Raw genomic sequence first — 14,552 nt, forward strand, 5'->3', positions numbered from 1 at the left:
GGTGTAATCTGTGACGGCTCAACTTGAACTTGTGATACGAAGTTCGGCGGTTGACGATAATTTCGCGATTCGGCGTAATCTTCGATGACAAATTTTGACTGGTTCGCTCCTGCGGTTAAAGGCGCTACTTACTTTGAAGATTAGCCCACCAGGGATCAAACGTTGTCAGATTTATTTGAACTAGAGACACGGCTCGTTGCGTCCGTGGTTACATCGTAGTCAACTGAAATTGAAATAATTACAAGATAAATTATTATTTACAACATTCTAAATCGAAGCGACAAACGATTTCGAAACTTCCAATTTGTGTTCCTGGGTGTCGGATCCCTTTGATCGCTATCTTGATGTTTTGCTCGCGACTGTTGATTGACTTGACTTCGAATGTCCGTTACATGATAAGATTTTCCTTTTAAAACATAAGTCACGTGACTTGTTTTTCCCGCCACGCGTGGTCGAGGCGATTTCGCAATTACCGACGATAATTAATTCAATTTTTTTTTTTTTTTTTTACGCACAAATGAACATGCAAATCAACGCCCATGCCAGCTGTGTTAACAATATACCAAACCTAAGGACGACGGGCGAATCCCCAGAGACATCCTGTCTGGAGAGCTTGCCACGGGTTCAAAGACGTCTGCAAACGAGACATGAGGGTAGGGAACATCGATCCGACAGGCTTGGGAGACATTGATTGAAGACCGCAGTGTCTGGAGAAGGACCTTGGAGGCAAGCGTCCAGAGGAGCGAGGATGGGAGAGTACGGCAATGCCCTCAGAGTCATTCGCGACTTTCACCTGCGACAACTGCAACAGAGCCTGCCGATCTAGAATTGGCCTGTCAAGCCACAGCAGGCACTGCAACTCAACTACAAACTGAATCATGGCGTAGAGTTGCATTGTCTCCCGAGACAGACGGACGCCAACAATAACAATACGTAAGGCGTTTGAAGGGAGATAAAGTAAATCAATGGCTATGACACTGGGAAGCAAATAGATTTAGCCAAGCCTAAAAGCGGAGCTCCTGATTGCAATAACTGACCATAAAGGTAAAAAGAGAATTATTCTTTCTTGGAACAGAAACTCAAAAAAAAAAAATGATCAATTGTGAGCATGTAATTTTCAGCGTGTGGTTTTGCTATTTTTCCCAGTTAAATTGTAACAAACTATACCCAATAAGCCTAACCAAGATTGTTTATAACATAGCCTTAGCGAAGCGCGCTTTCTGATTGTCAAATACGCTCGATCCATTTGCCCGTGGGTTGCACGCTCACGTCAGTTTGTTTATTTGTACTTTTTCTCGGCAATTCTTTTCATCGGTGTTGGCACTTTATAAAACATAATTCCTATTTTTCTTCTCCTAAAATATGGAAAAATCTAATAATTCTTCCGGAGATGAGGAATATTATTCCTGTGAGCTACCAAATCTCGAGCTGAAGTTTTTTGCCAGGCCTCCACCTAAGAGATTTGCGAATTTAAGTGAGCAGGAGTTGAATCAGCTGGTTGAACAAAGGCACTCAGCACACGGAGACGGACCAAAAAACAACAAACTGGTCTTTATCAACCTTTCGAGGTTAGTGATGCATTGCAGCAATTTTAGAGAGAATTTTCTAGCGATTCACGACAGTAAAATTCAGCACAAGCTTTCTTTGTAAAACTATTCTGGCATCGAAAGCCATTTATATGCTTTTGGCCAACAAAAATTGAACACGAGAGCTTTAGAAAATCTCTGTTTTAGAAGTCTTACTTACGAAATCTTTCTGTTCCAAAAACGTTATAAAGGTAATAGTTTTTCTGAGCTTTAATAAAGGAAGTTTTATCACATATTGGTAGCCTCCGATGAATTATTTCAGTCTGCCCGGGTTTTAGTTTTGCTCGAACGCTCGTCGCTCGATCGTCAATTGAACTCTTGAAGAAACAGCCGCTCGAAAGAAAGACTGCATCGTGCTCAAATATAAGCTTACATTTCTAACATTTTCCTTTAGGCCTCAGTCTTCTTTTCATTTGAGCTTATTTTACCAAAGAACGAAAGTGACAGAGATCATTGTTAAAAGCCATTCATGTGTTCAAGTTCACCCTTAGACGCGCAACTCATCAAATTTTTAAAAGTCTCAAAAGTCTCAATGTTATAAAAGAAATGGTAAACGTGCAGTGTGCAACTATCGAGTTATGGATGCACTTGGGAGGTTTGCTAAGCATTAAAGAAGCTAGAGTCGCACTCGGCTATCGCCTCGTGCGACTCTTACGCTTCTTTCGTGCTTTGCAACCTCCGGAGTGCATCCATAACTCGATAGTTGCACGCTGCACGCTTACCATTTTTTAAAGAAAATACGTACGCAACATATCAGGACTTTCCAAGAGAAGATTGTGCAAGGAATATGTCAGAAGAAAAGTCAACAACGCACCGGCATTTTGTCTTTGCAAGTACTCCCTCCTTCTTCCCCAGGGAAATTACTTGACTTGAGCCCGCAATCCAATCGGAAAACCAGTTACTGGGCAACGGTCAACTTCGAAAAAACACGCAATCTCGATGAGCTCTAAACCTGACCCCGCGATAGGGTCACGTGATTCTGGTCAGCGGATAGCTTGTTGTGACAGCTGTCAAATAACAATAGCGTTGATGCCCAAAATCAAAGATGTAGCTATAGTAATGGTACTACTCTCTTAGTTTTCAAGGTATTTGCGTAAGGACGGACGGACGTACGGACAGTCACGTGACAACCAAAAATTTTTCAGATCGATGAGTTACCAAATTTTCTAAGGTGTGGGGCTCCACCCGCGCCCCTTCGGCACGCAGGAGCTCCCCTATAACTATATAAGACTTCTTTTAATGAATTAATTTCATCTAGCGATATTCGTTTTCTAACGGTTAAACTGAGACTAGCGTACATTCGCCATAACGTGCACGAAGCTTTGTGTTTTCTTATTTCAATTTCCTTTTGGTTTTATTCATTCTCAGGAAAGGAAATTTTAAAAAATCAAACTGGTTTATCTGACCGAGTGGTAGTTACGTTTTGATATCCAAACAGCCACCGGGCCGCCGTCTCTGTTGCTCCATCTGCGCCTCGTGAGTCCACAACAATTTGATCACTATGATGACGCATATCGTTGTCGATAAGAGTACAGACCACAATATCACCGTCAAAGAAAATATTTTTTGAGAGCGTGAGCTTAAAAAGGCATTGCGTGATACATTGACGCGAGCGGCGTTGTCTGGACTCTTATCGACAACGGCAAATTAGCCAATCAGTCTGGTAAAAATCAAAATTGTTTTGCAACAACAGAACAATAAGAATAAAATATATTTTACATCCATGTTATATTTTTACTGTTTTATTTAACTCCCAGTATATAAACAGTTTCATCTAACTGTTTTAGGAGTAGCTCATAAAAACAATTAAGATTAAAAAGATGACGACGAGAAGTGGGAGTGTTCTTTTGAAAATTCGGAAAATTGACACCGATAAAGTTCGTTATTGGTAAATGGGTGCAAATATTAAGAGAGCTTTGATTAGAAATGCGCCTGGAAATTCACAGTATGCGCAGTGTAGAGTAGACGTTTATGGCAATCAGACTAGTGAAAGTAAAGGTTTTGGTTTATAGGTGGTCTCCGAGCTTTCTTTGAAATATCTTGCTCTTTGGTCGGCCTTTTGTTTGGTTAACAATTTAGTGAAAATCCATGATAACAAGCTGCTATGGTAATTATAACGAATTTCAGTTTTTAATTTATATTGACACAACTAGATTTTTTTAAACGGGAAACATTCAGGACAACATTGGTGTTATATATAGAGAGATGCCCTCCTTTCAGAATATTTACAGCATTTACAGCATTTAAAGGTGAACTTGGCGGAAATTAAGCCATTTTTAGACAATTTTTGATGCCAGGGAATTTACATAAATATTTACAACATCGATCGCTTCCATTGTCGCCAGCAAACTTGGCTTTTAAATTTGCGAGATATATCGACAAGATGGGTCTGGGTAAAACAGAACCGAGTCTATTAATAGTTTGCCTTCTCCATGAAATTGCCACGGCTCCTTTTTTTTATCGTCTAACTTTGAAATATGGCTTCAGTTTCTGCTGACAGATAATTATAACACAGCAAAGAATTTGTTTTTAACCTAACCCAGTTTACACAACAGAATATATAATACATCAATATAATGGAACTTAAAATATACAAAAAGTTGGAGATGTTTAATTAAGTCCTGAAATGACATAAAGCAGCTGTCAGCTGGTCTGTTTGTAGAAAATACCGCACAAAGATTACTCTTTTCAGAGGAAGCGGTCAACAATAACCATTGTTTGGCTGTTTTTCTGCCATACCGCTCATTAGAATTACCAAGCAAGTGTCTTCGGAACATTTAAAGCAATCCCCTTTAAGAATTGCTGCCTTCGATTGCAATGGAGAACTGGTTCGTCATTTCAGGCTGGTTACTTTCAGTTGCAACAGCAACAGGAAACGGCTTTGTAGTTTTTCTTGTCGCCAAAAATCGCCGTCTTCATTCATCGGCCAACTGGTTCATTCTTTCCTTGGCAGTGGCAGACTTTGGGGTCGGAATCGCCGTTTTCCCATCGAGTTATTTTTGCTATGACTCAATGGCGTGTAACTTTAGTGTGTACATGGCATTCTTCTGGTTCTTCCTCCACTCTTCAGTCACAAATCTTTGCACCTTGACTTGGGATCGTTACATCGCCATCGTTCATCCTTTCAGATACCATAACTCAATGACAAAAAGACGCCCTAGAATTGTTATCTTAACAGCGTGGTTGATTCCCTTGGCGATTGCGCTGTCACTTTTGGTGGGAATTTATGCTACAGAGTCCAAAACTGTTCTGAAACTTTTAAGAGCAACAGGCGTCTCTGCTTTTGACATCATAAGCTCCGCGCTGCTCTTTTATGCTGTTTTTCGTATTTTAGCTGTGGCACGTACTAAATCGCGTCAAGAATCTGCGATAGGACGACAGGTTGAGTCCAGCTCTGCCAGTTACACGTCAGCTGGAGCTGCACCTCCTCGCAGACGAAAGAAATACAGCTCGGCTCCCTTGATAATTGCTTTAGTCGTGTTCTTCCTGGTATGCTACTCAGTAGTAAATTTCTTGGTTCTGTGCAATACGTTTTCATGCCTGGGGTCTGACAGCGCTAGCGCTACTGGGCAGATCCTCAATTTACTTCTGGTTCTGAACTCCGCGGTGAATCCCTTGGTTTACGCGTTTTTAAACAGGGACATCAGAAGGCAAATTAAATTGATGTTTATTTGTATAGAGCATTAAAGAGTCGGAACCATAGCATTGGGATGATGATACTTTCTTGTAAACATATTTTTTCCTTTGCATTTTCTCTTGACAGGGAAGATAGTATTTTTTCAGTTTCGACCGCTCAAGATTTTAAGAACATTTAAACCGCTAATCAGTGGCTATTAACACCCTTTTTCCGTTCGTCATATCGACGAAATCATATTGTAAAAAAACAAGCCCGGAAAAATACTTCAGGTAGATTGAATAGACAGTGGCTGTGAGTCTCTGAAAGCGTTTAGACATTGTTAAACCCGACAGTTGTTGTTACACATGTACTAAAGAATATAACGTTGTCTGAATAATATAGATCCGGAATTTCAATTTGTTTTGTTTTTTTTCTTTTTTTCACTCGTAATATATTTTTTTTTACTCTGAACTTTTGTCACATATAAGTAAACTAAACTTCATGTGGGTAAACAACGAAATTGAGTTTAAACCTAAAACAAATATTAAAACAGAAAAATAATTAGATCGTAGCAGAGGAAGTGTCCAGTTCACTCCGGACCCTTTATCAAGGATACTAACTTATGATTACACATTTGAACAAGATATTATGGTTTACCAGCAATAGGTTTCTTTTCTTGTTTCTTCTTCCCAGCTTTGATAATCAACTTTCAAGTTAAAACAATAAAATTATAAGGCACCCATCTGGATAAGTTATTTTTAGCTTCAGATGATTCCCTGGGTAAGTCTTTTTTTCCTTTCCTCATTGTATTCCACACACACCACTACAAATTATAGTAGGTACAATAACTTTTGCTCATTATCCAACATCTGCTCTGTCTCATGGTTTTAGTCAAATCATTTTAGTGGCTCTGTACGTGGAGTAAGTGCATTATTATGTAGTTTTTGTTTTGGATAATCTGCATACGACATTTAGCCTCAACTCATGCAGCCTATATATATAATAAATCAATTTTGGTACGAGGAGAACAAACAAGGCGGAAACTGACTAAACACATGCGTGAAGCTTCGGCTTTTACATTGTACCATTAGCAAGTCTTAACGACATCGAAGAGCTTCCAGTACATGTAAATTTCCCGATGTTTTGATAAGGGCTAAACTCAATAAATATTACCGTTGCGGGGTAACAACGTTTCTCGTGTGAAGCTAATCACTGGCTATTTACCGGTTGGCGCGTTGTGATCACCAACATATTCAAGTACCACTCTTACTAAAACAAAAGCTCTAGACTTAAAAGCTTTCCAAATCATTTAAATTGACTGGCGATCACCACGGAAACCATTGATGAACACATGCATGTCCGAGGGTGTGGGGCAGGGGGCCGAAAATGCCTCTTGCCTCTCCTCCCTCCCACTCAAAGCAATGTACCAATTTACAACCTTGCATCTCAACAACATAGCGTCATCGCTGAATTTATTCAGTTTCATTAATTCCTTGAGAGATGTTAAGTTAGAGAACAGCCAAAAGTGAGAGTTTAAAGTGACAGAAATAATTTAAGAGTAATAAGACCGTGGAATGGTAGAAGAAACTTATATAATTACAAAAATAATTAATTAGATCTTGTAGAACTCAATTTTTCGGAGCTAGCAGCATGTTAAAACATAGCTACCATGGAAACGTTAGACATGTGATTTAGTTAAACATTTCACCATAAATGCTAGAAAGCGTCACGAAGTTAGCCCAACTAATGTATTAAAGATGTTAATAGGGCTTCACCAGGCTTTTGGGAATGAAAGAAGATTAAGATATTCATGCCTGCACCGAGATGATTCGAGATGTCGATTCCTTCGTTTTATTACCCGTAGGCTAAGTTTAAGAATTAAGATCCAAGTCTGAATATTAATATATTGAAATACGCCCCGCTCCCCAATCTAGAACAAAAATTACAACCGCCTTTCAATATTTCTTTTGTAATATTAAAGCAAACCTTTTATTCAGCATTTAATTCAGCGCAAAACATTTTTAAGTGTCACTATTTATTAACAATATTGAGCAGATTCACCCACTTGGGCGGGAAAGTTTCAAAGGTTGGACATTTCCAAACAAATATTTACAGCAAGTTCCGAGACGAAACGTGATGAAACACGAACATTTAGATGAAACACAGGAAATATTTGCAGTTGGTACCGGAGATAGTTGTAATTTGAAGCCCGTCTGTTATAGCCAGCGTAAAAGAATTGCGAAACACATATACCGTTTCACGACCTTTCAACATGACCAAACCGGTAAAAAAAAAACATAACCGGCAGATTTATTTGTATTGTATTAATAAACATGAGTTACTATGCTTTGGTTTTCAACAGAACTGATCCGAAAAATAAACAAACCTGTTGGTAAATAACGCGACATAATATTGGTTTAAAAGGCCCGAATGAGGAAGTTGAGGTCTGAAATTTCTCCTGTGGCGGGGGTGATTTTCATAATTAAAATTCAGATTCGATAATCAGTGAGTAAAACAGAAATTGAAATTTTTTAGCCCCTTTAACTCTACGATTACCAGACTCTCACATAGAGACTACTTGATTTGTTTTCTAATAGCTGATTTCTAAATTTAAAATTTATCAGTGAATTTACGTATAGGGTGAGATCATAGCTGAAGTCTTCACGACTTTCTCACATGCATTGCCAAAATATTTGACATAAGACGTGACTGAAATGATCAGATTAAACATCATATTAGGTCTCTTTTGTACCGGGAATTTCTAACCGAAACTAAAGGTATATTTGTTACAAATTAATGAAACCCTATATATAAACAATTTTTTCAACAAATAATAAAATATAATAGGCATTTTATTCCGTTTATCCAGTAGCCTTTCAGACCTTGCAGTATTGCAGATCGTGTGCTAATTCGTTTGAAGAAAATTCCGGCCCTTAGAAACCGAACTTTATGAGGAAATAGCTTCAGTAAAAGCGATTTCTGTGCGTTACACCATTGCATATAAGAATTACACTATACCGGCAATATGAACTATAAGCCGCTCACCTATTATTCATTATAACCGCAGTAAAAACGATGATTTCCGGGGTTGCTATGTTTTTGCAATTCAGCGTCTTTGTTATTATTCAAATACAATTTGTGATGGGTTGGCATCCGCCCTAATTAGAATGGAAACTGGCCTGAAAATGTGATGACAACAAAGCAATTTCGTGAGTTGTGAACAAAGTCGAGAGAACTTTCTCACAGTTGGTGTTCACACGTCAGTTGTATCAGCAGATGTTTGAAATTGTGGCAAAACAACGCACGTCGATCAAAAGCAACAACGTTCCCAATCGACAAGAATCGGATACGTGCGCAATTTTTCCCCGCAGGCCTACAACACATCAAAGCTGAAATAATTCTTTCTTAGACGCGCCCTTGAAATGGAAATTTTACTTAATTTAATCGGTTGGTTACTTTCGATCGTAACAGCAACAGGAAACGCCTTTGTAACTTTTGTCGTCGCCAAAAATCGTCGACTATATTCCTCGGCCAACTGGTTCGTCGTTTCTTTGGCAGTGGCCGACTTTGGAGTCGGAATCACCGTTTTTCCATCGAGCTATTTTTGTAATTACTCAATGGCGTGTAACTCAAGGGTGTACATAGCATTCTTCTGGTTCTTCCTTCACTCTTCGGTCACAAATCTTTGCTCCCTGACTTGGGATCGTTACATCGCCATAGTTCACTCTTTCAGATACATTACCTCCATGACTGAGAGGCGCCCTGGAATGGTCATCTTGATGGCATGGTTAATTCCCTTCGCGATCTCGTTGTCACTTTTCGTGGGGATGTACGCCACAACCTCCAAAACGGCTCTGAAAGTTCTAAGATTAACTGGCGTGTCTGCCTTTGACATAGTATTCTGTGCCCTGCTCTTCTATGCTGTTGTTCGAATCCTTGTTGTTGCACGCGCACAGTCACACCAAGAAGCTGAAGAAACTGCAATAGTACTACAACTTTGGTCCAACGTCACATCTACGCCGTCGGAATCCTCCGGAAATTTGCGCAGACGTAGAAAACACAACACATCTCGCTTTATAATTGCCCTAGTTGTATTCTTCTTGGGATGCTACGTGGTTGTAAGTTGTTTAGTTCTTTGTATTACATTTTCTTGCCAAGTGTCTGCTAACGCTAGCCAGTTACTCATTCTACTCCTGGTTCTGAACTCAGCAGTGAATCCTTTGGTATACGCATTTTTGAAGAGTGACATTAAGAAAGAAATAAAAAGACTTATTGGCAGAGGAAACGGCAAAAGAGACAAATCGGCATATGTATGATATTGCATTTCGTTAGTAACCATGGGTATCCTATAGTTATTGGTCATCTTGGAAAGTATACCTTTTTACCGGCGGAGAAAAATGGATACTTTTTTTTTTGTCTTTAATCAAGCAAGCTATATCACTAAGGGCTTGCACTCTCGCGAAGTATTTCTAAATAGGTCGGAGCCTATTATCGCAGGTGTTATTTGACAGTTCAATATCTTAGCGATGTAGTATACCCAGTGTTTTATTGAAGAGCCCTAAAACGTGCCCTCTGCTATTTGCGAAAATGTTTGCATGGGTAGGAGAAATTTCAATGTTTATTTCGCCCGAGTTTTGAAGAATAAATGCTACTGATGTCCAAAGAAACGAAGAGTTTTGAAATGCGATTTACATTGTGAATTAATCAGAAAGCTTCGAGGACGTTGGATCAAGTAGAAAGCGATAAGATTTATTTTGCTCGGAACTTGACGAGCCCGTTGTTGTAGCTTTACAAAGTGTCTCCCTTATAGGTTTATAAGGAAGCCTAAATCTTATGAGATCGTTTGGTCAAGAAACGCGGTTGTTGTTGTTTTTTCGCTCAAGATTCGACGAATCAGTTTTATGGTTGTATGTCAAGTGGAAACTGAGGAATAAGAAAACTATTTACGGAAAGTGCATATATTAAGTACAGTAGATTGGCAATACAGTAAATAGCCTGTGAAAACCTGTTAGGTGCATTCTGGTCTCTTTGTCGTCTTTATTTAACCTGTTTGCGTTCGCTTTTCGTAGCCATACATATTGTCAAGCTTTTGAAAATAATATCTTTTCCCTTAAGTATTACAAACCGGAAGATTAAAGCAATTAATAAATTGGACATGTTTGAAAGTCAACATTCTCCCAACAATATTGTCAGTTGTAATGGAAAGTAAAAAGCAGAGAAAGTACAAGGTAAAAGCCAACTGACCTAAGCTGGTCTAGAAATATTTCCGTGATGCGTACATGTGCACGTGGTATCTTTTTAAACCTCGATCTCGATTTAATCGGTGACCGAAATATAGGGTAATCAAAGAAGTTGAGCACTGGCAACCAAAAATGGCGATATTTCCCTCCTCATACAATTGAGTACACCTGGTTGGTTTATTATACAAGAAATTTCCCTAAAGAACACTGACTGCTAAAAAGAGGATATTGATAATCTTAAAACCAGTGAACTGAATCTTGGCATTGGAATTCTTCGATTTCAAGGTACAGATCAAACTGAATACGGCTCGAAAAGTAAAAGCGAACTGGAAACTTCAAAGGAATATTCAAAGCGGTAAATGTTATCTACGAATATAACAGTAGTTACAACGATCGTTTGATTTCAAATCCAATAACTTTTTTTTCATTTAGCAATTACCTGTGAATGTCCTTTCTTTGAATAGAGCGTAAGCCTTCGCTTAAATAACAGTCGGCGATATCACACAAGCCGAAAAAAGAAAATGGCTCGGTTTTGCTGCCGAAAAGCAAATCGTAATATTTCTGGCTTCGACACTTTTATTCTGTTATCATATACCTTAGCAATTTGGTCTTCATTCAATTCCTCCTGCAACGTGATTTTCATACGTAATTTTACAATTTTAGATCTCGGTAAGTTGTGAGATAAGTGTACAACTTACCTCTTACGTAACGAGTTAAGAAGATAAAAAAACTCACGGTCGGCTGCATGTCTCGAAACTCACTAGACCCCAGATTTCTTGAAAGGCCGCCCAAATATCAGTGACTCACAATTTTAAGGGGGAGTCTCCATAAATCCAAACTTCATTGAATGGCATAAAAAAGGTTTGAAATGGTTTAAGTCATTTTTCATTTCAGTTCCATGAGTACTGGCATAAAAACTGTTCTTTATTAGTACTTTGTAGAACACTGATTCGTAAAATGAAAGATTATTAATTCCAGAGAGATCACCCCGCGAAACTGCATGTGTGAGAAAAAAGAAAAGATTTGCCAACAAGCTGAAAATTCAGCAAGACCCCAAAAGAAGTATTGATGCCCAGTACTTAGTTAGAGGCGAGAGTTCGTCTCTTCGATTGTGTTCAAAGAATCATATTGGGAAGAATATGAATCAATTAGTCACAGCCGTTTATTTTCAAGGTATATTGAGCTAGCCCTTTGTTTTAAAAACTTCGTGCCATATTAAACTTTTCACAATAAAAGAAAGGGAATTGACAATTTGGAGCCGGGATTTTTTTTCTTTCAATAATTCGCCAGCAGTTATCATTTTCTCTATCTGCAGGATGTTAATCAGAACAATTTCACAGGAAATTACAAAAACGAAAAAGTCATTAAAAAGCCTCTTTTTAAAGAGCCTTTGCCCGATCGTGTAATTGATTGTTGTATGTACTGACAGGAAGAGAAAAAGCTTACAATTTATAAGAATAGAAATCTAATTTCGGTTGGCCTTAATTGCAAGACCCTGTCACGTAAATGGTCATGGAACGAAATACTGAATAACAACGTGACGACGTTTCTAAGATGGACAATATTGAAACCATTGATGTTTAAGACCAACTACAGCAGTTTGAGAGGTGGATGTATGGTAGATGTCAATTTCACGCAAATGCTCTCTAGATTCTATCATTAAAATTGACATACAATCAACGTAAAATAAACAAGGAAAAACATTTAGGCGTCATGCCTGAGCCCAAAATTGTAAATCTCATTTTATTATGGGCATCGATTTTGAACTAAAATCTTGTAACATCGATATTACCCATCACATAACAAACACGTCAGAGTGATAAATGACGTTCAACAAAACCGCAACTAGTCAGGTTCCCTTCATTGATGCTGCACTCCACATATCGTTTCTAGGCGTCAACATAAGCTGAAAAAGTTGGTTTAAAAGGTGCGCATCAAATGGAAAATTTACTCAATTCACTCGGCTGGTTACTTTCAATCGTAACTGCAGTAGGAAACGGCTTCGTAATCTTTCTTGTCGCCAAAAATCGACGCCTTCATTCCTCAGCCAATTGGTTCGTCCTTTCCTTGGCAGTGGCCGACTTTGGTGTCGGAATCGCCGTTTTTCCATCAAGTTATTTTTGTATTTACTCGATGGCTTGTAACTCCAGGGTGCAGATGGCATTCTTCTGGTTCTTCCTTCACTCTTCGGTCACAAATCTTTGCTGCTTGACTTGGGATCGTTACGTCGCCATCGTTCACCCTTTCAAGTACAACACCTCCATGACTGAGAGACGCCCTGGAATGGTTATCTTGGCAGCTTGGTTAGTTCCCTTCATTATCTCCCTGTCACTTTTTGTGGGAATGTACCTCACTAACTCCAACACTGCTTGGAAAGTTCTCCGACTAACCGGTGTCACTGGCTTCGAAATAATATCCTGTGCGCTGCTCTTCTATGCTGTTGTTCGTATCCTTGCTGTTGTACGTACACAATCACACCAAGTGTCAGCCATGGAACAACAGATTCAGTCTACCTTCTCGTGCAACGATGCTGCCGAACCCGCAACGTCACGCAGACGTCAAAAGCAAAACACAGCTCGTTTTATAATTGCCCTACTCGTGTTCTTCTTGGGATGCTATGTAGTGGTTAACTCTTTAGTTATGTGCATGGCTTTTTCTTGCAAAGTATCCGATAAAGCTAGTCATATCCTCTTTCTACTTCTAGTTCTGAATTCTGCGGTGAATCCCTTGGTTTATGCTTTTTTCAAGAAGGACATTAAGATGGAGATAAAGAAGCTTGTTTGCAGAGAAAACCCAAGCAGCCACAGCGACGCAGCATCATCAATAACTGCAGTAGCAAATTAGTTGGATTTCCTGAGCTGTGCGAACATTTTACATGTATATAGCCGCAAAGCTAACTTATCTTTTACTCTAGGCATAATGGGGCCTTCGGTATTTAACTTGCAACAAATGTAAATTTCACGGTGCGTTGTCCAGTGTCTCAATTGTACTTACACAGATGTGTTTGAAGAGCTCTACAGGCCTTTGTCATTTATAACTCGAAATCTCGTAAAATCACGGCGACCAAAATTGACAAAGAACTGTATACTTCAGATTGATAAAACAGTCCTGAGTGTTGTAAATTTGAGCCCCAACCACAAAACAAAAACTTAAGCGTGATTTACACAAAAGCACTATTCTTAAAGAGATTGCATGAGAATGAAAAGGAATTTAAATATCGCTGCATAATATAGCAATGACTAAGGGACGGTTGTTTCGTTTTAATTATTGTTCACGTAATTGTGTGTCATGGTAATGACTCTGAAATGGTGTAAATAGTTTTTAGTTTTTAGTTTTCAACGTTTATCTGAGCAAGGCTGAACAGCCGAAACATCATTAAATCGAGTCGGACCAGTAAGAAGTTCAACGCACTGTTCTCACTCAGTATTTGTCTATAAATTCACGTGGTGGTATTGCGTCGTTTGGATCCTTCTGCTGGGAGTTCATTGTTTCATATTCTGCCTAAATTTAGTTCTGTATAAACAAAGAAGGTCAGAAAGAATCTTATAGAGATCTAGAACTGTACATATATCTCCATAGAAAATTACAAGTATGTACAAAGGCATTTGGATTGACAATAAGATTCACAGTTTTTAAGTACATTATGTGCATGATTCCGTTTGATTAAAGCTGCTTTGATTAAGAACACATCGTCTTTAACTTTTATTACTTTTCTTTCACTTAGCCGGTGATATGAAAAAGATCACATAGTTTTATTCAGGAAAATATATTCAGCGTTTTTTTTCGAGCAAACGTGGGTATAGAGAAGATGAGGGCATAAAGTATTATATTACAAAAAGGCGACTTTTATAATTAATTAAGGGAGGGAACTTTTACTCGGGAAGCAGTGTTGTAGCGCGAGCAATAACGAGCTTTCGTATTGCAACTCTCATGAAGGTGGACAGTAGCCACCGAAAATTCAGAAGCGAAGAAGAAACAGATCGGATTACAAAAAATCTCAGAGAAGGTCTTAATAACCTGGAAGATTGTTTCGTTCAAACGGTGCCGTAAGGAGAAGCAGTTTCTTGCAGCACTGAGCATTTTCTAATTTTGGAAAAAGAAACAGGGCAG

At 38.8% G+C, this 14,552-nt stretch overlaps 4 protein-coding genes across 4 annotated transcripts in view; all 4 read left to right on the plus strand.

The window, feature by feature from the left end:
- The window catches only part of LOC110048955 (trace amine-associated receptor 8b-like), an 11,074-nt gene extending 10,018 nt beyond the window's left edge, over positions 1-1,056 (plus strand). The window contains exon 1 of the mRNA XM_020754714.2: positions 1-1,056. This exon is cut by the window's left edge and continues 10,018 nt beyond it. The gene's annotated coding sequence lies outside the window, so the exon portion shown is untranslated.
- Positions 1,057-4,263: 3,207 nt separating this feature from the next.
- LOC110049015 (octopamine receptor beta-2R-like) lies at positions 4,264-5,733 on the plus strand. The gene has a single exon (XM_020754785.2). It carries the CDS (start codon positions 4,404-4,406, stop codon positions 5,271-5,273), a length of 870 nt encoding a protein of 289 aa, XP_020610444.1. The 5' UTR covers positions 4,264-4,403; the 3' UTR covers positions 5,274-5,733.
- Positions 5,734-8,382: 2,649 nt separating this feature from the next.
- LOC110048952 (octopamine receptor beta-2R-like) lies at positions 8,383-10,219 on the plus strand. The gene has a single exon (XM_020754711.2). The coding sequence runs from the start codon at positions 8,625-8,627 to the stop codon at positions 9,516-9,518; it is 894 nt and encodes a 297-aa protein (XP_020610370.2). The 5' UTR covers positions 8,383-8,624; the 3' UTR covers positions 9,519-10,219.
- A 1,322-nt stretch (positions 10,220-11,541) lies between these two features.
- On the plus strand, positions 11,542-14,129 carry LOC149102150 (octopamine receptor beta-2R-like). The gene has a single exon (XM_089275265.1). It carries the CDS (start codon positions 12,381-12,383, stop codon positions 13,284-13,286), a length of 906 nt encoding a protein of 301 aa, XP_089131391.1. The 5' UTR covers positions 11,542-12,380; the 3' UTR covers positions 13,287-14,129.
- The last annotated feature ends 423 nt before the right edge of the window (positions 14,130-14,552 follow it).

The sequence above is a fragment of the Orbicella faveolata genome, unplaced genomic scaffold (genome assembly GCF_042242905.1).
Source record: "Orbicella faveolata isolate gen_17 unplaced genomic scaffold, um_ofav_v1 contig_36, whole genome shotgun sequence".
NCBI classification, from domain to species: domain Eukaryota; kingdom Metazoa; phylum Cnidaria; class Anthozoa; order Scleractinia; family Merulinidae; genus Orbicella; species Orbicella faveolata.